Below are 24,675 nucleotides of genomic sequence, written 5' to 3' on the forward strand. Positions count from 1 at the left end.
GGATTCAGAACACACTTGCACACCCACACTCACACACACAGGCACACATCAACATATTGAACAGTTTTCTTAAACATTGGTTGGTTCTCCAGAAAGACTCCAAATATTTATCATCAAGCTACAGCATGTGCGTAAGGGGCAGCAGTGCAACTTTCTTAGCACAAAGTAAGAATCTGAATGAACTTTTAAACAACTAGTACCTGAACCAAAGATTTTGCCAAAGATGAACTCTGAAATACATGTTTTTTGAAATCTGGACTCAACTGCCTGTTGCACTTGTACATTAAGTGTTGCTTAGACAAACAAAAATAGAGCATAAATTCTTTACTCTACTATCTAAAGATTTAAAGCAATGGTTATGTCATCAACAGGTAAAATGCACCTAATTTGGGTCTTTTGACACCTCTTGTTTTAAGTTTATTGTATGATAAAGTTCTTCACAGTTTAAAATATTGTGAAGAAATATATTTATATATAACTATATTCACATAGATAATATGTACACATACTATGTGTTTAATGTACCCATAAACTTTGAATATGTGTGTGCCAGAAGGATAACCCACACATACGCAGGAACCCTGAATAATAGATTGGTGTGGACTGTGAAATGATTTCTCAGAAATGCATAGAAATAAAAAGAGTATTATTGTGAATAATTATAATAACAAAACTTTTACCGTATTTACATAGTGCCTATCTCCCAGGAGGTAAATATGCTTTCTAGACATTCGTCAGCATCTCTGTGAGGTGGGGCATTGGGAACACGATCAAGTCTCATCTTCCACAACCAGCGAGCCTGTCCAGGACCACGCACTTTCACGGTGGCAGAGTGGAGCACAGACAAGGTTTCCTAACTTGCAAAGGCTCCAATCACCAGATCAAACAGTATTGGGGTGAAATCAAGTTTCCATCTTACAAGAGAACTTCCACCACAAAGGATTAATTTTTAAGTCCTCATATACTTGTGATTGTGCATTATATTTGTACCACAGGGAGATCAAAATGGTTTTTGGTTTTGGCAGATGAAAAAGTCTAACATTCAGTGTGACTATAATTCAGTGTAACTTCTCCAGTTTAAGTGCAACACCGCTGACTGGTCTACCGGGGGATTGCGGTCAATGTCTAAGCATGGCTGAAGAAATCTCAAACAAACAGCTGCTGCCTGGTCACAGAGGCGGCCTGCAGTCTCATGTTGTCTTAGAGGTCTCTCCTACCTCCACGCACGGTACACACGTAAATAAGCATTTCAGCACAAAATATACAGTCAGCATGAATCAGTTCATGTTTAAATAAACAAAGGCCTTAGGGGTGAACTTTAAAGGCCAAGAGCTCCTCGGAGTGCATGTTGTTTAAAGATCGAAGATCTGGCAACTTTAGAAGAAGTTTTGTAAAAATAGAGGCCTCGTTTGGATGGTTTTTCATTATTAAGGTCCTTAGGGCGCGGATGAGCGTTTCCTGCAAAGCCTCCACAGAGTTGACGTTTTCTATCCCGGATCGATCTGAGGGAGAGTGAGGAAGAGGGCGAGATGGAGGAGAGGACGTGTTATTAACATTAAATACAAATATAATCCGTGCTCGTCGGTCTCATTAATGAATTCAAAACAAGGTTTTACACATTGCAACAGAGGCAAAAGATAACTGACAGAATTTTTAAAATCCCAATGGCAAATTTTTATAGCTATTTATTATCAAAATATATATCACATAGTTCATTTGATAAATCAAAATTCTTTATAGTGATTAGGTACCTGCTCACAAAAATCTAGAGGTTCTGATTTTTAAAATTAGATGCTATCTAATTTCAACTGCTTCTGATTGGCGAAACGAAATGAGTCATGTGGTTTAGCAGTGTATTTTCATCTCATGTGGAACATACCACACCTGCACGTCACCATAGGTGGCAGGCACCTGAGACCCACGAGTGGATCCCTCTTCCCTTGGGTGGGCCAGACTCACTCACTACTAATGAATAAAACATTGTAGAAAAAGCGGTGGCTTCCACCTCAGGCAAGCTCTCACTCGCTTGCCCTGAGGAAAGCCGGATGCCATGTGAGATGCCCTATGAAGTGGCCTGAGTGCGAGGGAATTGAGGGTGGTCCCCAGCCGCCAGCCAGCCAGGAACTGAGGTGCTCAGTCCAACGACTGCAGGGAATGACTCCTGCCAACCACCACGTGAATAAGCCTGGAAGCGGATCCTGCCCTCGTGGAGCCTTCATGTGAGACCACAGCCTGCCCACAGCTCGACTGCAACCTCCGAAGAAACCCTGAGCCAGAGGCACCCATATCCTAACCCTCAGAGATAACAAATGTGTGCATTTTTAAGCCACTGAGTTTTCGGGTAATTTGTTATGCAGTAGTAGATAACTAACATAGTATGCAACTTTATTACCTAGTTACATTAACTTGCATTCACTTTCACTTAGCAAACTGTGTTTATTAAATTCATCATACAAAAATGTTAATAAATTAGTGATTCAGCATAAACCAGCAATAAAGGAAAGTATCCTTAAATGAGCCAAACTTATGTTGTTTGCCATGGACTTTTTTCATCAGCATGGGCTATTTCTTCCCTTCACAATAGGAGACCGTAGTGCACAAGAAATATTCAATGGCTCCAAGTATAGGGGGTTGTAATTAACAAGAAAAGGACTTCTCTAAGGAAGCAAAATTCTCTGGCCATTTACACCCTTTTTTCATTTTTTTTACAAGGAAATCAAGGAGGTCTTACATTATAACTGATAGCTGAAAAACGTTACTTGCAATGCCAACATTCAGAACAAGGACTAAAATTTAATAGTAAAGGGGGGGGGGAAGTTTCACTAACTTAAATGCAGGAAAAAATGATGAAACTAGTTTTATATTACATTTAATAAAATTTGGATTATGACTACAACTGTGTGCTAATTCTTATAGGAAAAGAAACAAACTGAATGTTGACTACTGGCTGGGGGGCGGAGGGAGTCATGATTTATCACACAAAATTGTGAGATGGACAAAAGATCTCTTTTGACACTTGACTCTGGCCATACAATCATAAGGGTCATCTCTGCAAAACTACTTAAAGCTTTCAATCATGCTTCCAAGACTCTCCTTGCCTTTAATGTTCAAGTAATTGTTTTCTTTAACAGCCTTGCATTTACTAATTCATTCACCAAACACTTATTCTGTGATGGGTGCTAGGGAATTAGCAGTGAACATAACAAACAAACCTCTCCTTCCTTTAGAGAGCTCATATTTGGACAGAAGAAAGTAATAGGTTTACATTGTATCATCAGTAATTTACAATAACAACTGGGAAAGAATGACGGTGATCCCCACAAACAAAATAATCTAGATGGCAAAGAAAGAAACAGACAGGAAGTGGGAAAGGACATTTGAGTTGGTATTACACGTGGTTGGTCCTCCAGTGAATATCTTGTGTTTCGGTGACCTATGCTTATGTAGTCAACCCCCTTCGGGGAAACAGATGCCTATACTGTACCTAAAAATGTTAATCATATTAAATTTTTCTAAAACCATGCTTTCATGATTTGAAGGCCAGAGGACCTAACTACAAATCTAGCTGGATCACAGAACAACGATCCTCTAGAAACTGCAACACTAGAATGCACAGACTGAAACGGAAATTCACCTTCCAAATGATGCCCTAAGTGCTATACTACTACCTGCGTAAGTTAATTCATGATACAGCTTTCTACTTCCTTAATTATCTCCCAAGCTTGTCCTCCTCACCAACTGTGCTCCTGATGCATATTCACCTCCTACACGATGGAAGTTAAATTCCTTCAACGAAGTCTCCATGAGGACAGCTGAAACCCACATCCAGGTGAGCCCTGGTCTCACACCCACAGGCCAGTCTCTAATCTTCAACTGGAAGTGACTGCGGCCATTACACACAACCTGAAAAAGAATTTACCTTCCAGGTATAATTCCTCTTCTCTCCATGGTATCAAGAATCTTCCAATCTCACAGGCAAATAAATACCATGTTTGAGACTCCCTTAGCAGCTAGAGCTATTCTGTTAACAAGTGGTAGAGTGGGAAGGCTTCTGAAGCTAGACTAACAGGAGTTCAAATGCCTGATCAGCCCATTATGAAAAATGTGACCCTGGGCAAATTATTCAAGCCCCCTGTTCCTCAAATTCCTTGCCTGTCGTAACTGAGGATAACATGTCCTAGCTCACATCCAAGGTCTGTTGTGAAGACGAAATTATATAATGAGATCATTAACTAGCATTTCTTCGGACAACCACCACCAGAACAGAACAAGAACCAGAAGGCAAGTGTAGATTCCAAGAAAAACAAAAGCTATTTTGAATATAAAGCAAACTATAATGTTGCTTAATTCTAAACAGTTAACAGAGAATATAAATAAATAACCCATTCGTTATCTGACCCTGGAACACGCCCTTCAGGAAGGGCAGGTTTAGGGGAGAGTCTCTGTTGCCTTGTTACCCTTTCAGCCCCACCGTGTGAACGCTATGAGCACTATTCACGTGATCATGCTACGACAAATGCTGATGTTTTACTGTTCAACTTTTAACATCAACTGATAAATAAAGCACGGAAAATAGTCACATTATAGAACAGAACGTAAATATTTTCATTCTTGACAACGCAGAAGAAATGTTAGCACAGAAGAAGCTGGGATGTGGAGAAAGGAGGGCCCTGTGTCCCTGGATGGTGAGAATATTCTATCTAAACTATCTGAGAGGTTATGAAAGAGTGAGTGAGCAAAGACTGTGAGCATGTTAAATTTATAAATAAAACCAATAAAGTAGCAGGAAAAATAAAACATAAAAATTGAGGGGGAAAAGTGAGAGGGACCTTGTTTTTTTTTTTTCTAATTTATTTTTGGCTGCATTGGGTCTTTGTTGCTGCATGCGGGCTGTCTCTAGTTGCGGCGAGCGGGGGCTACTCTGCGTTGCAGTGCATGGGCTTCCCATTGAGGTGGCTTCTCTTGTTGTGGAGCACGGGCTCTAGGCGCACAGGCTTCAATAGTTGCGGCACAGGGGCTCTAGAGCGCAGGCTCAGTAGCTGTGGCATGTGGGCTCAGTAGTTGTGGCTCGCGGGCTCTAGAGCACAGGCTCCGTAGTTGTGGTGCACGGGCTTAGCTGCTCTGCGGCATGTGAGATCTTCCCGGCCCAGGGCTCGAACCCGTGTCCCCTGCATTGGCAGGCGGATTCTTAACCACTGCGCCACCAAGGAAGCCCCGAGAAGGAACTTTTATTTATCAGTTACATCTACTAAATAAAAAGAGGCATAGTATTTAGAGTTGGGTCAGCAACCATCAGAACAATTAAAAAGAAAGATGGTTAGAAATCTAGTTCTCTGAAGAACAGGCTAGGAATAAAAGAAGGAAGGCTTTCCATTTTATACTCTTCTATAGTTATGGAATTTTATTTTCCTGCTTTAAAAACAACAATAGTTCTTTTCAAGTGACAAAGCTTTAAATTCGACACGAACACTATCATATATTTAAGTGAAACAACAAATTTTAAAATGCATGCATGCTGTGTTGCCTGTGTATCTTCATATATAAACACAACGCAAACAAGAATGCCTTACCATCTTTTACAGTCAGTCCCTCCCCTTTGGTACCATCTATCAATAAGCAGGCAAATGGACAAACGGATGGACAGGTGAGTGGAGAGAGGCAGACCCCCTAATGCTAACAGTGGTCTTTCTTGGCAGTGATATTTTCATCTTTATTTTCATCTTAATGTTTTCTAATTTCTCAAAGAACCCCTATTATTCTTATGATAACAAAAGAAGGCTTTTTCAAAATTAAAATTTGAAACATAAAAATCACGTTCCTGGTGGAAAACACAACTGAAGTAGCATGGTTCTGGCAGAGAGCTCCCCTTTACCCCTTGGCCTTCTTTTCTTCCCCTGAACTACCTCGGGGACATAGTCCCTCCATCCCCCCTCCTCTGCCACAACCTATTTCAGGAGAGTTCACTCCACTGCCTCATACCTGGAGTCATTTCAACAGCCTCTCAACCTGACTCTCCAGCTCTGATGACTCACCTGTCTAATCCACCCAGGACAAAAATGCAGAACTAAGTTTAAAGCACCGCTTTGTTCATGCCAGATCATTCCCCTACTTACGACGTTACACTGACTTATTTCAGTTACAGCTCTTCTGTTTAGCTCGCACAGCTGTCACTCTGTAATCCCCTGCTCCCCTCACCTCAAGCCTTCTGTGCACCCCAGGCTTTGGCCCCGCCCCGTGCCCTCCCTCACCTCTGGCTGGGAAAACCTAATACCCCATCCTCCCCACAAAGCCTTCTCAGATGACTTCATCTTCCTTCCTAAACTCCTACCTACCTCAGTCAGAACCAAGCAGTTTAGTAACACAAAGCTTTCTGTGTTGGTTCTGTCTCTCCAAATGGAACACAAAGCTTGTGTCTTAATGCTTGTTCTGTCTCCCCCGAGCACCTAGCACTTAAGGCATATTCATCAGATAAAGAAGTTAACAAGTATGGATTACCTTTATTTCACAATTACAGATTTAGTAATCGGATGACAACTCAAACCATTACTAATTCCTCATGAAGAGACTGCGAAATGGTAGGTAAGTGCAAGAGGCATTACAAGGTTACTGAGAAAACAGGCATCCCTCACTGACACAGTCCATCCAAACTATTCCCATAAGTGTGCATTTTTAGCTACCCAGGTAGAGCTGATCAGAAAAGGTAGCCAAATAATGCTTGCAAATGGCATAAGTTTTTTATACCACTGACGTGCAACAGGCCCTTTAAGATATACAAAGAGCTTCCTCTCCTTAAGGATCGCTGATGTAAGAGTTACTGACTTACAGTCCAGCCACATAACCAGGGGCCACAACTTATACTTTACAACCCTCACAGTGCTCAGCACAAGGTCTTTTACGCAGTAGGAAGCAAATGGGAAACTTAAAGTAAGTCATATCAAAATACTGTCTAATGCTCAACAAATGGTTTAAAATAAAGTTAGCGATACCTAAAAATGGCTGGCACTTTCTTACATGTCCCCAAGAAAGTCACTGTCTCAATTTCCAATTTGCTATTGGGAATAATCTCTGCCTTACTAACTACTGTCTGAGTTGAAATACTTTGGTCAGAAATAACTGCAATATAATGCAAGGTGGCAGGGAAACTGGGAAACACCATCAATGACTCATATAAATAAACATTAAATGATAGGACTCAACAATCTTGGAGGCTCCCATGGTACAAGCCCTTCCTTTCACAGGATAAGGAAACCAAGACCCAAAGAGAGAAAATTACTTACCAAGTCACACAGAAAATTCAGTAGCAAAGCTGGTGAAAGCCTACAACTCATAATTCTCTGATTTTTGTTAACAAAACACAGTAATACATCTTGATACTTGTAACATTTTCAAGTAACCCACATAATATTTTAACTAAAACTTAGATTCATATTATAACCACCTACCTAGAAATACACAATGTTCCAAAAAATAAATGCATGAAATAACGCTTTAGACTCGTAAAAAATCATGAACAAAAGCTAAAGACTAAGAGTGGTATATGTGAGGCCCAGATCTAAACATCCTTTTATCCAGCACTTTTGACTTCTACTGTCATGATAAAAAAAAAAAATTATGCAAAAATACCAGATTCCTAGTTTAGCATCTTTCCGGAGGCCATCTCCCCTCTACACAGCTTGCCGGAACCTGGCCGCCTGCCACCCTCTCCCCACTGGGCCACCGCACTCCAGGTGCCGCACGGTGGCCAGCAGCTCCCTTACCTGCAGAGACCAGGACAACTGCTGTAAACAGGCTCATCTCTTCACCACTAAGTCGGAGGGCATTCAGCTTCTCACTAAATTCAAACATAGAGTTTAGCAGATCCCCTGCTCCCATTGAGTGTAAGTCATCCACACTATACTTCTTTCCACTTAAAAAGGTGACAGTACGTTCCTTTGCGTCAAATAATGATGCAAACCGTACCATTAAAACCTGGAAAAAGAAAAAGACTTCAATGTATCTGGGGAAGTTCAATAGTAATACTAAAAAATAACTCAGTATTCAAGTCAGTTAAGAGACATCCTACACATAAAAAAAGAGTTGTAGAAGAAAAACTGAGTTTATTTTTACCCAGAACCATTTGCTTAAGACAAAATCTCCACCAAAGCGATAAATACTCTAGGAAGAGCATTAAAAAAATTCCAGCCACCGGTGGCAAAATACTCAAGTCCTGTGATCCTCTGAAACTATTAATAAAGATTCTGAAATGTAAATTCAAAATTAAAGCAGGCAAAAAAAAAAAAAAAGCCCCAAAACCGAAATTAAAGCAGGCAACAATGCCAAGAAATTTGAAACTGGGCCTTGGCCAAAGGCATTTAACAAACTCTTTAAGCTACCAAGTGTATCATATGGTCTCTAAGCCCTAAGTAAAAAGAGCAGTATTTCAATGCAACAACACTTGGAAACACCCAAACACCAAATGCAACCAAGGCAAATGCAGCAGACGAACTCTGATTAGTCTATTTTAAGAAAGCATAACCCAAAGAGACAATACACAAAGAAAACTATGATAGTAGGTGCTCCAGACATCAAGTTATAATGGAAATCCAAACCAAACCAGTCAACAACTGCTAACCTGCAGCACTCCCTCCACTATAGTAAACGGTAGCATCTAGGTCACATATTTCTCTCATAACCAGAGGAACACTGAACAAACACCTGCCCTTTGCAATGCTCCCAAGCAAAGACTTGTTTTACCCAAGACAACCCGAAAGAGAGTGAACCTTCTAAGAAGATGGTGCTAGCTCTGCAACACAGCAATCTTCAGACAAATCACAAGGTGAAAAGAACACAAGTCCTGGAGCATGAGATTCGTGTTCTAGTCCTGACTGTGTTATGAATTTACTGGTAACCCAGGAAAGAAAAGTCTCTTCACCTCTCTGGGCTGTAGTTATCTAACCTCAAAACTGGGTGAATTGAACTCGATCTCTGACATCCCTTCTGACTTTAAACCTTAAGTCTAATGTTTCCCTTTGAACTGAAAACCCTAACCTACAGGTGTTTCTTTGGAATTCTATCACAGCTATTTTATTTACAAAAACATCTTCTCTGTTCTAGCTCAGGTGCCCCAGAGGACAGAACCGAAGGCAAGGGTTTATGTGGGATGTGCACTGGCACATGTGAAAACAACAGGAGTTAAGAAAAAGGAAATGAGATGGAAAGGAAAGAGAGTCAGTATCAGAGGACATACTGCTAAGCTGGACACCACCTGACATCAAGAACAACTGAGAGCCGGATCCTGTGGGACCATCTGGGGAAGTGAAGATCTTCCCCCAGCTCCCTTCCCCTGCTGATCAAAGACTGGGCCCACCCGGCATCAACGTCCCACCCACACCCTGCATTTCAGGATAATGCCAACGTGAGTGCTGAGCAAGTGCTGAGACTTCTCCCACCTCAGCAGCAGCAGGGAAGCCCCGGGGCAGACACGGGAGAGGTACCTAAGCAAGCACAGCGAGAGGCTCTGCCTGCATCCTACTCAAATTGGCAACAGGGGCTGCCCCAGGCCCAGGCAGAAGGCACCACAGCAAGAGAAGGTGGAGTAGCACAAGTAGCCAAGGATCCTGGAGTGAGGCGAGGCCATGAGGATCCACAGCGGTACATAAGAGATGTCTGAAACACCTCCCAAATATCCTACCATCTCCTAGGAGACAAAAACCACGATCTATTTACCCTTCGTGTCCAGTACTGAACATAGTAAACGCTGGGTTAGGCTTTCAGGAGCTGTCTAACTCGGGGAACCCACCAAGTCCACACCTGAAAGCGATTCTAGAACTTGGAGTTCATGTGCTGCAAATACAGTCCGTTTGTATCTCAAGTCCTAAGTAACTCGGCGTTTACCTTGTCTTTTCCCAAGATCCTGAGATGGTCAATCTTTTGTTGAAATTTTCAGCCTCTGGACTATAAATACTTGTTGAGAAAAGAATCAAAGTAAAATACTACCTTCGACTTCCCTGGTGGCACAGTGGTTAAGAATCCGCCTGCCAATGCAGGGGACACGGGTTCGATCCCTGGTCCGGGAAGACCCCACATGCCGCGGGGCAACTAAGCCCGTGTGCCGTAACTACTGAGCCTGCGCTCTAGAGCCCGCGAGCCACAACTACTGAACCCATGTGCCACAACTGCTGAAGCCCACGCACCTAGAGCCTGTGCTCCACAAGAGAAACCACTGCAATGAGAAGCCTGCGCGCCGCAACTAGAGAAAGCCCGCGTGCAGCAACGAAGACCCAATGCAGCCAAAATAAATAAATAAATTTATTTAAAAATAATAATAATAAAATAAAATAAAATACTACCTTGCCCTGTATCAATATTCAGGATAAATAAAACCTACCTCGAAAGTTCCAGCCTTTAAAAGGTTGACCTGGTCATGTTGAGAGAGATCTCTGAACCCGGGAATACGCTTTGCAAACTCCACCACTTCCTTCACTGCTGGTGTGAAGCTCATCGAAAATTCTTCCCAGATTTCATGCCCCGATTTATGAGGATCCACATACGGAGACTTATTCATTGGACAAACCTAATACACACAAAACAGAAGAACTACTGAATTGTGAGAGGTGGTAAAGAAACTTCAAAGGTAGCATATCAATCAATGGAAAGCCCATGAACATACCCTCTGACACGAGTAAAATCTACTAATATTAGCGCTTTCTCCATTTGATACTTGCCTTGTGACAGAGAGCCTCAGAGCAACCTAACTTAAACAGCAGTTAACTTATCATAAAAGAGGTAGCCTAAGAAAAAGTACATCTATCACAAGCTAGTTCAAAAACCTGTTGCACAGGTTTGAGAGTTTATTTATGTAATATTGCTGCCATCTTGCACTGGGTTTTATGGTTTTCAAACAAATTCATACATATTCATTCACTTGATTCTCAACCCTACTACTTAGTCACGGCAGACATTATAATTACCATTTCTTAGATAAGGAAATGGGACTTTAAGAGGTTTAGTGATTTATCCAAATACAGCTAGAAGTCACAGGCCTAGAGTCCAACCCCGCACTTAGTATTTCAAAACTCACTTTTTTTTAAATAGGCACAATTACACTGTTGTAATTTCAAACAGGAAAAGACAGTGAGATGCCTCACTTTTTTAAAAAAGGTCACTGACCACTTATTTCATATACAGTGGTGTGACCACTGGCCTCCACTTGTTCAATTAGGACACAATGACTGGACATACAAGATGGACCTTCTAAACGAGGATTGGGGAGGGAAAAAATAGGAAGCCAAAGAAAGTATTAGGACACTACAAAGATTATGAAACATACACTGTATACTCTATTGGTAAAATCGGCCTTTAAATTTTCATTAAATCCATAGGAGATCGAGGAATGGGATGATTCTATAGCCATGGAGAATATCACAGAGCAGAACCTAAATGCTTACATGTTTTTTCCCTCCCTAACAGAGCCACTAAGCCTAAAAAAATATGAGGCCACCTCCCAGATCCATGGAATCAAATACTTGTAAGTGACCCCAAAAAATCTAACATTAGGATTGGGGTAGAGTCAACTATCTTGAACATGAAAAAAGAAGATTTTAATTACCTGGCTGTAGAAAATACCAAGCACTATCAAAGGATCTCATTGTGTAAACTGGAAGTGCCGTGGTACTGCTGTTTTGGATGAAATTTGGGCTGAATATAAACAATGTACTTTCATGTAGACTATTGTATTTGATGAAAACACTTAAATGATATGAGTAACATTAACTCATTCCACAGGATGAAGTCTGAGAAAATCCTTAGAAACCAGCGAATTGTATTAAACTATGCCTAAATTTTCAAACAACAAAACATCCATGTTCTATATCCAAAGACCTTTTTGCATTATAATGGTTAAAGAAAACACTTTCCTTCTAAATCAAGGAATTACTGACCATGGCAAGCTAAAAGATCAGCCCTCTGAGAAAATCCCAAAGCTAGTGAGGCAATGATTAAACTGAACGCTTCAAGTTTGAAAAGGATTTCTAAGAATTAAAGGACCAATTCTTCATGATCCATATTTTACATAAAATCCTAATCCCAATCATAGTACCAATCAGACAGCATGCCTGTACCTAGCTCTGTATGAAATCAGCTCATTCAGCAAATGATGCTTATTAAAAATATTTGACCTAAAGTACTGCGCGAAATTGATTCTGTAAGTCTCTTAGGTTTTCCGACACCCCCGCCCCTGTCCTCTGAATAGAAGAAAGCCTCCAAAGCTTTCCTTGATACAAAGTGAGCAAAAAAAGTGATTTCACTATACCAGATGCATTCTCCCTCCAGCGCTGCACAGGTAACTATTCTTGTTCTCATTCCGAGAACATCCATCTACGGACACTCTATCACATACTCTCTGAGCATAAGCATTGGAGAAGTTCACGCCATGTCCGTTTGTGACACAAACGGCACGCCCGTTGGCGTAAGGCATCACGCTCCTCCCTCTGTACTGTGCACCGAGATGCTGCTGGCTCTCACTACAAGGAAAGTGGCTGCTAATAAGCCCACTGCCACAACGGTCATCGTTCAAGTTATACTGCTCCACGCTCTTAGGAATCCGTTCTCTCGGCGGCTGCGCGGTCTCTGCCGAGTTTTCTCGCTGCTCCTGATTATACATAAAGGTATCCTTGTGCGCTCTGGTTACCATGCCGATCACTTCTTCCTTGGCAAAATCCGAAGAGGGAGCAGAGCTTTTGATGTTCTCTTGCTCCAGCTGGGGCCTGGGTCGCAGCTGTTCCTGGGCTGGTAAAGCTGTCTGCTCCTGATGCTCTACTGATGGGTCATTCTGCACATGACCACTGAACTGGCTGTTCATCATGGTCTTCATCGCACTCTGCATCTCAATTAGCATCCTCTGTTTCTCACGCTTAGGAATACGGCCAAACCGAACAGCTATCGAAGAAAAAGATATTTAGCATCTGCATTCTAAACAAGACCTGTTTATACAAAATCACACAAAACTGGCTCTGACAGCTATGGCTTCTAGTCATATGAGTAAAGAACATCCATTTGTGTCTGGCCCAAATTATCCTTAACTTGCTGGTTATGTTTTTCTGGTACCACAGGAAGTGGGAGCAGGAAGAGAATGTTTCGTTTTTCTCTCAAAATAAAGCTAAGAAGATCTCTAGGGTATTTTATAAGCAAAGCCTAAGAAAGAAATTTGGAATTAACTAATGAAAATCAGTTTGCAGCAGACCAGCATTACTGTACGGCACCTTACTAAGAAAGCTGAAGGCTCTGCTCTCAAGAAGGCACATGTGATTCAGCTACCCACATCCACCAATGCTGATGGAACCCATAGGTACAATCACTCCCCGAATGACCGCTGTCCATTCATTTTTGTAACCTTATTCTCAAGACCCAACTATGAAGGGATCTCCTTTTCCAACTTCTTAAAAATCTTTAAAAAAAAAAAAAAAAGAAAAATCACAGTCAATAGAAATGTAGTTATTGGAAAATAAACTTACTGGATTTTAATTAAAATCGATGAAACAAAAAATAAAATCATTCATCCTGCACTACCTTAGAGACTAGTCTTAGAATGACTCCTGTTTCCAACGTTCATATCCCTGGGGGGGAAAAGCTTCTTTCCACCTAACATGTATACAGAGATAATAAAAATTCAATATCCACCCAGCAAGAAAGCCTCACTAATCTAACTACAGCCTCTGGCGTTGTCACGACCACAGACAGACAACGTTATCATGGTGCACACTCTACCTCTGCTTCCTCCTGTACAACTGATGGCCATTTTTACTCTTTTTGGGGAAATCACAATATCCATCAACTTTGGATTAGTATTTCTAGTGCTATAGAAAAATTTTTCAAGCAACTGGAAATACAAAACATCAGTTGCTGAAACCTGTCATTCAAGAACCTCATTACAACACTATATTTCTGCGTCGGTACAATACTAGAGTAATCTAAAGGACTGCTTAAATGACCCTTCCCTAGATAAATACAAGGTTCATTCTTAGCAATTCTTAATTAACTCTACGAAGCCAATCCCTCTGAAAACCTCATACTCCTCTATTATGTTACTTAGAACACAATGAGACTATCCAAAAATGATTTCCCAAGAACAACGGACAGAAGAGTCACATCTTCCAGGGACGTCATCCATAAATAATACTAAAGGTCCTGCAAATCCCCACAACCTTTATTTTCCACGGGAGTGGGTCATGCCAGAAATAAGCAACCACTTCCACTCCAGACCCTGATGTCTCTTTCAATTTTGCATCTCCTTTCAAAGTATTCAGAAACAGTGCCCTAAAAGCACTGTGTCGTATCAGGACTGAGAAGTGATAGAGCTGATTCACGAAGGGAGGAATGGGTTCCTCAGGACTGCTAAGAGATCACGGAAAAAAGCCAAGGACTCCTATATCAAGAAAAAGTAAATCTTTTTTTTTTTTTTTTTTTTTTTTAGGAAAAAGAAAAAGTATTCAAATTGCGTAGGGAAAAAATGGGTCTTTTCACAGGCAAGCAACAAAAAAAGAAGAGAGCCAAAAGCTGTTTCTGGGGTGATGATGCAAAAATTTTGACTTGAATGAATTTGGCATCCTACAAGGCATCAAAATGTGTTTTCTAAAACCTGCTTCACCCTGAGCACAAGGGGGCCATTGGTAATCGGCTTATAGCTCCGGTTTATGCTGAGAAATAAGGGCCAAGCTCCACGCGCTTTAAGGAGAGCACTCTTTAAACTGGGGACGTACCATCTCTCGACATTCCAACAGACAGACACTTTTTGAAACGACACTGCTGACATCTGTTCCTATTCATTCTCATTATAGAGCAGTTTTCATTCTTCAGGCACTTCTTGTACTGAATGTTTTGCTGAATGCTTCTCCGGAAAAAGCCCTAAGAACAAAGGAAGACGTAGCCATCCATTTAAAACCATCCAGATGAACCCCTTGTAAGCGTCCTCCCACACCTCACCAGCCAGGACACTGGTAGCCACCAGGAAGTAACTCTGGCTTAGAGCTGAGGGAAGCAGAACACTGACACACACAGTTTAACTGGGTTCTTACCGACATCAGCAAGCACCTGTGCCTACTAGCCAAGCAAAGCCCTTCTTCCATGCTTCCCGCTGGAGAACCTCAGTACCGCCGAAGACCCCTGCCCACCCAACCCCCGTCCTACACTCTACCCTGTTACCAGCCCTGCCTGCCGCCACGCTCTCCGGCTCACGCTTTAATCACATACAAATTCCAAAACCCTTGAAACATGAATGACATTTTCAACAAGCTGACAGAGAAATGTGTTCCATACCATAACTTCCTCACTAGAACTAAGCATTACGTTGGTAGAACTCGGTCTTTCCTGGATTATTACCTGCTGACACCAGCAAGGCCTACTTATACGTGCCAGATGTTCCTGGCTACTTGTCCGCAACAGGTAAGTGTCACACCACACGCTACAGACCAACTAAGGATCCAGGAAAGACAGTTCCCAGCTAGACGGCTACACAGAACTGCCTTCACTACACAATTTAAGTTGATGCTCTGTGAGTGGTCTTCAAAGATCTCCAGCTTAATGGTTCCCTTGACTTTTTCAGGAAAATCAAAATTACCAAAATTATTTTAAACTGTACTTCCCTTGACTATCATAACTAACCACGTTTTTGATGAATCTATATTAGTAATTATGGGATACAACATTTTTATACTTTGTTACTGCAGTAGTATACTTGGACACTATAATATATGAGCTAGACACATCTTTAAGAGCAATTATGTGTGGTATTTATCAGGAATACACAACCAGGCTCAGGTGCTTGTGGCTTTTGTTTCCCTAGCTATAAAGTGAGACTAATGCCTGTCTCACATTATTTCATATTTTTGTAAAAAAAAAAAAAAAAAACTATTAATAGAATTTTAAAACAGTGGAAAAGTGCTACATCTGTACAAAATACTGAGTAGCCCTGTGAAGTGATCGAGCCATTAAGAGCTACAAAATTCACAATTCATTCAGAGCCACCCTAGAAAATATTTTCTCTTCCATCATGTACATTCACTGTTTTGCTCACCCAACACATCCTGCCAAACTGGATTCCTGCTTCAGTCAGAGAAAAGCAAGAGCACGTGTCTTGGCCATGTTAATTTTAGATATTCAGGAGAAAGGATTGTGCCAGATTAGAAAAGAGAGAGATTCCCTAGATATAAGTAGGAGGTGCAGACTTCTCACTTGGAATTATCTGACTCAGGAATATTCAACTAAACTTATAAATGAGCTTTCCCAAGGGCTCAACTTATACTCAAGATTCTTTTACTTACTTGGCATCACTTCTGAAGAGAGCACATTTTTACAAACATCTAGGAATTATTCCCAACTCCTAGCACCCGACACTGTCAGAATGTCAAAGTATCTGATGAGACCCACTGGACGTCTGGTTTAAACTAAGCCCCAGAAAGGCAGTAGCGCCGCGCCTGCTCTGCTCCCTGCTGTCCGCCACCACCTAGAACAGTGCCTGACACACTAATGAATAGACACTTCACACCATGCTTAAGTTTGAGTGAGATAGCAAATTTATTTTGATCAAAATTTTAAAGAAAAAAGAAACACTTTCACTGAATTTAAAATATATTTTTCAAAACAAGTTATGTTTATACACTACGTAAAATGCTTAAGACTTTAAGAGGAACAGCTGACTTCTCTCCTCCTCCCGGATTATCAATTGTGTAAATTGGCAATCCTAACTGCAATTTCTTTAATCCCAGAATCGGTAGCTTAAAGAAACAAAAGCATGCTTTACCTTACAGCCTTCACAAGCATGAACTCCATAGTGGAATCCTGACGCCACATCCCCACAGACTTTACACAGTAGAACCATGCCACTAAACTCTAAGGCACAAACAGACACAAAAGTGAAATGCTGGAAGAAAAACTAAAATTGTTTGTTTTCTTTCTAACTGAATATTTTATTTTGTTCAGCCTGTAAGTACTTTAAAAATATACAAATCTACTTTTATAACGTAAAAGAAAAATCTTTACACCAAATTGACAAATCAAAAGAAATCATGAATTTCTTTTAAACAGTTTATGGCACTGCCAAAAATATCTCAGAGAGCTGGTTTTTCCATTCCCGATGATTTTAAACATACACTGAAATTTTATAAATCTAGAGTTACTTTACATCAGACATGCAACCAGAGCTAAGAAAACAATCCTGCTGGATAAGAATTAAGAAGTTAGCCAGAGGTGTCAATCAACAAAAGGTGCAAAGGGGTGTCTCCACAGGCTGCTGTACAAATACTCAGTTCAACTCACCTGCAGGTACCAGTCAGGTCCCATCTCTTCCTGATCCTGCCCTGTACCAGCCCATCACCTCCACACTCACTCAGGGATCCAAATTTCCACGACTCATTTGGATATCCCAATCCTCTAAATGTTCCTAGCTCCAACTTCATGAAAGCAAACCCCTTTCCACGAGTAAGTACTCCGTTCTAGAAACCAGATTCAGCACTAGGAGTGCAGAAGAGAAATAACTGTGAAATGGGGTAAGAGGCTACCCTCGAAGGAAACATGGTCAGACAGAGTACATAACCACAGATCTTGCTCTGCAGCAAGAACCAATTATGACAGCCCCTAGGCTGCAACTTTTCAGATCATCACTGATTTCTTACCTAACTACTGAACTATGATTACCCAGAAGGGAGTGAAAATTATACCCCAAAATAAAATGGTCCCCCAAATGAACAGCTGATAAAACAAGCCCCACTTGCAATTGGTGGCACCAACCTTTAGAAAACTAAATAACTCACTTGTCACTGCACTGTGACTCTTCGTCATCCCAGGTGCACTCGATTTGCTTGTTTTCATAGAACAATCTATCCGATCATTCTTCAGGATGCCTTCAATATTGGAGAGATCGCCATTTTTGGGATTCCCGTTGTTATCAGAATTAGTGCTAGTTGGAGAAGATGGGACAGAGGAGGAGGAGGACTGGAAACTGTTCTCGGAGCCCTCACTGTGACAAGAGGCAGGGCTAGAGGCTGAGCTGGAAGAACTGATGTAGGCAATCACACCTCCTAGAAAAGATGGGGGAAATCAGATAATTAGATACACAATAATACATATTTTCTACTTTTGCAAATCTGAACAGTAAAGTCACTAACTTTAGAAACAGGTTAATGATTAAAATTACCGCACAAGGAAAAAGTTAACTTATTTTCTTCCTTATTTCCTACTGTTCTTCTTGCTTCCACAAGGTTCAAAGCCAAACAATTCCCACTGATTTAAAAAGTAAGCAGGTTCTCATTGGCTTTGTTATTCTGAGCACATGCAGATCCAAACCTAAAGCTTTTCATCTTCCAATGTATTCCTAAAAGGAATGAAAAACCTTCCTGAGCTACAACATAGAGTAATCAAGTTGTTTTGGCCGTGAAGAAATCTGGTTCTGGTCTTGCCTGTACATTCTTCATTATACCTTTACATGGAACAATCCCAGAACAATGGGTTCATCATTTAACTCCCCCAGCACTTGGCTAAAACACAGGTCAATCAGGAACAGACGTAACACTTGGAACTCTGGATAAAGTAGTTTATCTGGAAATGAGAAACCTTTCATAGCTGTTGCCCCCAGTATCTTTCTGTCGTGATGTTCCCCAAAGACTCTATGACTATCCACTAAACCCCAGTTCCACATACTGCCTTCTCCACCTACTTCTGCCGTTGGACTTGCAGACACCCTTATCACTAAGCCCAGACTAGAGAAGGCACCCTCAGGAATGAGCATTTTGAACAAGTTCTCCAGGTGATTCTTTGCATATTGAAGTTTAAGAATAGCTACAACTAGTGAACTCAAGCACAAATTGGCCCCCAGTTTTCAAGGTTGATTTTTTCACCGACTTAACTGCCTGAATATCTCTAATACACTGTGAATCCAGAGAAAAACTATTTTAACCTGGAAGTCTATCAAATGTCGTGTTACTGGGTAAAACCACTGTGCCCTCTGTTTTCATAAAACTTCAGAGATCTAAAGGTCATATTAGAAATTCCAGGTGGTAGCAAACTGCTACTTTTTTCTCACTTACCTCCACTGGGAACAGGATACGAAGAAAAATATTATCCTTAGTCCTCAATAAATTCCCAAAGGAAGGTCTCACAGCTATTTATCTTTTCTAAAGGACACTTCAGGTAGTAAATTCACTAACATCTCAAGAGGATAAAAGGTGAGGAAGTTAGACCTTCCCAGGGCCAGCATTTGAGTCAGCCATTTACACCCACGAGGTCTTCTAACTACCTCAGCTTAGAAATAAACTTCTAGATATCCGAGCTATCCTGATGGCTTAAGAACTGGATTAAAGCACTGACTAGGCAATAGACGGTATTAACTACCCAGAACACACCTTCCTTTGCAAAAGCTCCAAAATCAAATCTAAGAAAAATTACTGGTCTGTTATCAATCCAGTTAAGATCCAACTCCTGTCTTTAGGGAATCAACAGTCATTTACAGGAAGCATTTGTGCCAAGAACCAGGGAACCAAAGATGACCCATCAAGAAGCAGCTACATTCTCTTAGCAAGACCTTCAACACTGATTTAGTTGTGTTAGCATCTACCAGACACCAATCTACCCACCCGACAGTTAGCAACCCAAAAACATTAAAATTTAATTTCCTAGAAGGCAAGGGGTACCTCTAGCAGTTCCTCAACCCAATGAAGAAGGGGAAGTGAAAAATACAAGACACCAACAACGCCGAGAATAAAATGACAAAATTTCACACCACATTTCATCCTCACAAGAACCCTATAAAATTAACTTCCATTTTTCCATTCTACAGAAGAGGAACTCAGAAAGGTTAATACAGCTACTAAGTGGCAGGGCCAGGGTTGAAAGTCAAGGCTGTCTAATTCCAGAGTACAGAGTATTATTTCTTACTGAGAAGACCTGGGCAAGCAGGTCACTTTCAATCTCTCTAAACCTGAGTCATCTTCTATAAAATGGCAATATCTGCCAGAGTTATGATAAGATTGAAATGAAATGGTGTTCATAAAAGGGGATTATTAAAATAAGCGATTTTTACAGAGACAGTTTTTAATGGTAACACAAGAAAGGTAAAATCCCTGAACCAGCAAGTCCCAACAGCTCCAGAAACAGGCAGAACCTCAAGCTAAAATTAGCTGAGGCAGAGTCTTCTCTATTTTTAGTTGAAAAGGACCCTGGAGCTGGGCCAGGTTCCCAGGCTAGGGCTTACCCAGTGGTCAATGTCAGCCAGTATCAAACTCTGTACTGCTGGGAAGCACTTACTGTCCCAGCATATATTGGGGTATTCTTACCCTAATTCTAGGCTTGCCCGTCATCACCCACCCCCACTGCCCATCATCGTGGAAAATATGCTTGAGTTCAACTCATGAGTGTACTTTTCTGCCTAGTGACTTAGAACCAAACATTTTTACCTTTAAGAAGTTTTAGTTTTCTCATTTTAAAAGTAGGTTTTTAATAATTTCTACTCACAGGATGATAGAGTGGACCTAATGAAGCACTAAACTTCCAATTGTGTCCCAGTGTCAGGGCTCCAGAGATCAAGATGGTCCCTTCCCTAAAAGGCTTTAAAGGCCAGCTGGGGAGACAGCCTTGTTAACCAGTCATTCCAGTGCAACGTGAGCAATGTTTCATACAAACTACTGTGAACTGCTGACAGCACAAGAGCACTACAGAGGGCAGAGATCATGAGCCAAGGTGACAATAAGTGGGGTCTTAAAGAATATGTTGTTATTAAATGATGTACTACAGAAGAGATTATTTAAGAAAACAAAAACCATGGTGACAAAAAACAAATAGGTCTTATTTTGTAAAACAGTGTTCTTGTCTCCATGCAAATTGCTGGGAAGGGGTAGGGGGGCAAGTGTAATCTAGTGTCTGGGGAAAAAAAACCCTACTGACTAGCAACAAGATTAAAAAAGAGGAATGATGAAATGGGGAAGCTCTACTGACCCCTGCCTTTTCCACCAGCTATGACCCTGTACCACGGCAAACAACATGGACCCCCGAGGAGACAGGACCACCAAGCTTTGCATATGCCTTCAAATGTTATGTGGGCTTCAACCTAGCACAGCTTGTGCTCCCCAAGTGAATTATGTGCATCTGGCTCTCCCACTTGCCTGGGTAAGTTACTCACTTCAGTTTACTTTGACCCTCATCTTCAAATGGTGACAACAGCACCTTCCTTCATAGAGTTAATGTGAGGCACCAAAGTAGCAACACATGTAAAGGGCCTGGCACATAAATGCTCAACAGATACTGGTGATTATTATTTTACCGTCATTATACTGGAAGAGTTGGATCAGGATAGTTCAAACAAAACTAACCCCCTCTATCCACGCTTCTTTCCTTCAATTCTGAACATGTCACGTGGACCCAGTGGTTTCCCTGCAGGTTCTTATTTCCAGGCCACCTTCTGACTCCCTCAACTCCAATGACTAGTCAGGCAACTTCCTTCTTCACTTCTGATTCTTCCCATTATCTTACTGTTTCTCTCTCCCAGTGAGAAATAGAGTAGACTACAGATTTGTAAAGATAACGATGGCCTATGTGGGAATGTTTTAATAATTTTTAAAATGTGCATCACGGCCACAGTTATGAAGTGTGTACAATATGTTATTTACTTTAAAGAACTTGGTATACTCAATCAAAATCTGTGACAAGAATGTATAGAGTCAATTTCTACAGCTTCACTGTTTCCCCTCTGTATTAATCATGGAAAGGGCAGAGACACAGTGAGTCATGATTTACAGCACAGTTACATGAAATGGTCACTGGGTGAATAGATATTGACTAATAAAATGTTATCGACCCAAAGGAAGGGGTCAGAGGCTGCCACACAGCACTGAATTTGGCCCCACCCCAGCCAACATTTACAACAACGTGAAGGAAGTTCAAGGGAATGCTTATCAACGCTCCTTCAGACAGAGGGATGGCAGAAAGAGTATACTGGATTACAGCTTGTGACAGCTTGAACTTGGAGCCAAATGGAAAAAGAGAAAATTTAAGAATGATAATGGCAAGTCCCTACAGTTCAGCTCAAACAATTATCTGCACAATGGATGAAACCTAGCTTCACATCAGTTCACATGAAAAGGATCTAGCTGACCGCAAGGCTACTGTGAGTCAGCAAAGCAATATGCTACAAAAGCCAAGCCTGCCAGAGAACTCATTTACAAGCAGCATCCCCAGCTTGGAACCTGGTAACTGACCAACAACTTCCACTTCTGGATGCCACATCCCAAAGGGCAACAAGGATGATGATGAGGAAAAAAACAACACTGACCAAGGACCAAGAGATGTGAACCGGTGATGGGGGGGGGGCGGGTCAGCAATCATCCCAAGGAAATTTTATAATTTGTAGCCACACTTTAAAATCAAAATTAAGGGGCTTCCTTGGTGGCACAGTGGTTAAGAATCCTCCTGCCAATGCAGGGGACATGGGTTCGAGCCCTGGTCCGGGAAGATCCCACATGCCGCGGAGCACCTAGCCCCGTGCACCACAACTACTGAGCCTGCGCCCTACAGCCCACGCTCTGCAACAAGAGAAGCCACTGCAGCGAGAAGCCCGCACCGCAGCGAAGAGTAGCCCCCCGTCACCGCAACTAGAGAAAGCCCGCGCACAGCAACAAAGACCCAGTGCAGACAAAAATAAATTAATTAAATAAATTAATTAAAATCAAAATTAAGTTCACTGATAATGTTCCAGGAAGGCTCAAATCAGACAAAAACTTTCTAATCACTTGAGCCGGCCCACCTTATCCGACCACGAAGCTGGAAGAATTCATTCACGCTGGGTTAGACGAGGTTGAACTGTATAATCCCTAAATCCTTACCAAGTAAAAGTTTAATTCCATAATAGAGTTACTTAAAATTTTAAACTATCCTCAAAGCTTAAGTAGGCCCACAGGTAATTAAAACACAGGAAAATGGCGCTTTTTTTTTTAATGTTTGTGGAACGTTCACAACAATTTGTTATCAAGGCATGGTTTAGAACATATAATAACTTAAAAAATAATCACTGCCTGTTTCTGCAACCTCACTGGCTTTAGGTAAAGGGCCATCCTTCGCTGGGGGAAGGGGGGGCAGCTAAAAGGGCAGAAGCGAGCCTGGTATTGCTCTGAGGCGTTGCAACAGGAACTGTAGCAAGAAAGGGATTGACAGAGTCAAATTGTGTTATCCTGAGACTTCCCTGGCGGTCCAGTGGTTAGGACTGGGGCTTCCACTGCTGGGGACCCCAGTTCAATCCCTGGTCCCGGAACTAAGATCCCACATGCCACGCAGCACAGACAATTAAAAAAAAAAAAAAATCTGTTACCAGATTCAGGAAAGACCAGTGACCCATGGGTTTAAAGCAATTAAGCGAATTGACAAGGACCAGCTGTACAGGACGCCTAGGAGTCACCCGGGGTCACCGCCCACATGAGCCGAGGGCTTCGCTAAGGGTGGAATCCCTCACGGTCCCGACTGGCGCCTCGGGCGTATTCATCACGGAAGGTGTGCAAGGTCGGTCGCGTCCCCGAGCAGATCGTTAAAACTGATTTTCTTTCTTTTCTTTTTTTTTTTTTTTTTTTTTTTTGGTAAACACGAGGCAGCGCCACAACCGGGACCTTCCTCCGCCCGTCCGCCGGGCGACCCCGGAGGGTCTCGTGTCGGGGAAGCCCCACGCCGGCCCCGCGGGCCCTCCTCCGGCCCGAGCGCGTCCACGCGCCGCGCTTCGCCCGCCCGCCAGGCCCCGGCTCCGCACGCCGGCGGAGGACACTGAGGCCTCCGCGCCCGCTCGGGGCCGCCGGGCCGCGGGTTCCCGGGGCGCGCACGCGCGGCCCCCTCCGCGGCAAGCAACCCCGCGGGGGAGGAGGCGGATCGCGGCCACGTCACAGCCCGGAGGGCTCCGGGGGCGGGGCCTCCGCGGGCTGCGGCGCTCCCGGCCGGCGCGCGCCCCCGCCCCCACGTGTCCCTGCGGCCCCGGGAATGTGGGTCACGGAGCCGCGCGGCCTCACGTGTCCCCGCCCGCCGCCGCCGCCCCAGCGCCCATTATGTAATGCCGCGTCACGCGCCCGCCCAGCCAACCGGCGCCCGCGCGCCGCCGAACGTAAACACAGCGCGCACGTGGCTCGCGCGGCCGGGCCATGTGAGGGGGGGCCGGGCCGGCGCCGTCAGGCCGCGCTGCGGCGTTGCGGTCGGCCAGCAGGGCGGTCTCGGGCCGGGCCGGCGGGCGACGAGCACCGAGCCCGACGTGGGTCCGCGGCGCGCGGCTGCCCTCCCGCCGGCCCCGGGCCCCCGCCGCCGCCCTCGCAGTGCCCGCTGGGCTCCGAGCGCCCCTCGGCCGCGCCCCACCCGCCACAGTCGGCTCTTACCCGCATTCACCTCCATGGTGCCCTCGGGGAGGGGGCCGGGGCCGCCCGATCCCGCAGAGCGGGCAGCGCCGCCGCCGCCGCCGCCTCAGCGCCGCGCCGCCCCGGGCCGGAGGCAGCGGTGGTCGCGGGGCCCCCTCATGGGCAGGACGGGCGGGGCGCCCGGACCCGGGTCCCGCGGCCGGAGAGCGGGCTGCGGGGAGAGAGGGCGGCGGCGGCGAGCGGCGCTCCTCGCGGGGCCCTGACAACAAAGCGGCGGCGCGGCGGCTTCCTGCAGCCAGCGCACCGCGGCGGCTAGGGCGGCTGACGGGGAGGG

General features: G+C 43.3%; 1 protein-coding gene across 1 annotated transcript; it reads right to left on the reverse strand.

Annotated features, from left to right (window-relative positions):
* Window positions 1–631: 631 nt before the first annotated feature.
* NR1D2 (nuclear receptor subfamily 1 group D member 2) lies at window positions 632–24,675 on the reverse strand. Its single transcript, XM_068545839.1, has 8 exons — window positions 24,363–24,675; window positions 17,784–18,050; window positions 16,775–16,863; window positions 14,736–14,880; window positions 12,290–12,915; window positions 10,367–10,552; window positions 7,758–7,968; window positions 632–1,502 (listed from the first exon to the last, which is right to left on the reverse strand). Exons 1-8 carry the CDS (start codon window positions 24,376–24,378, stop codon window positions 1,306–1,308), a joined length of 1,737 nt encoding a protein of 578 aa, XP_068401940.1. The 5' UTR covers window positions 24,379–24,675; the 3' UTR covers window positions 632–1,305.

Source organism: Eschrichtius robustus, chromosome 6, assembly GCF_028021215.1.
Source record: "Eschrichtius robustus isolate mEscRob2 chromosome 6, mEscRob2.pri, whole genome shotgun sequence".
In the NCBI taxonomy this organism is placed as follows: Eukaryota; Metazoa; Chordata; class Mammalia; order Artiodactyla; family Eschrichtiidae; genus Eschrichtius; species Eschrichtius robustus.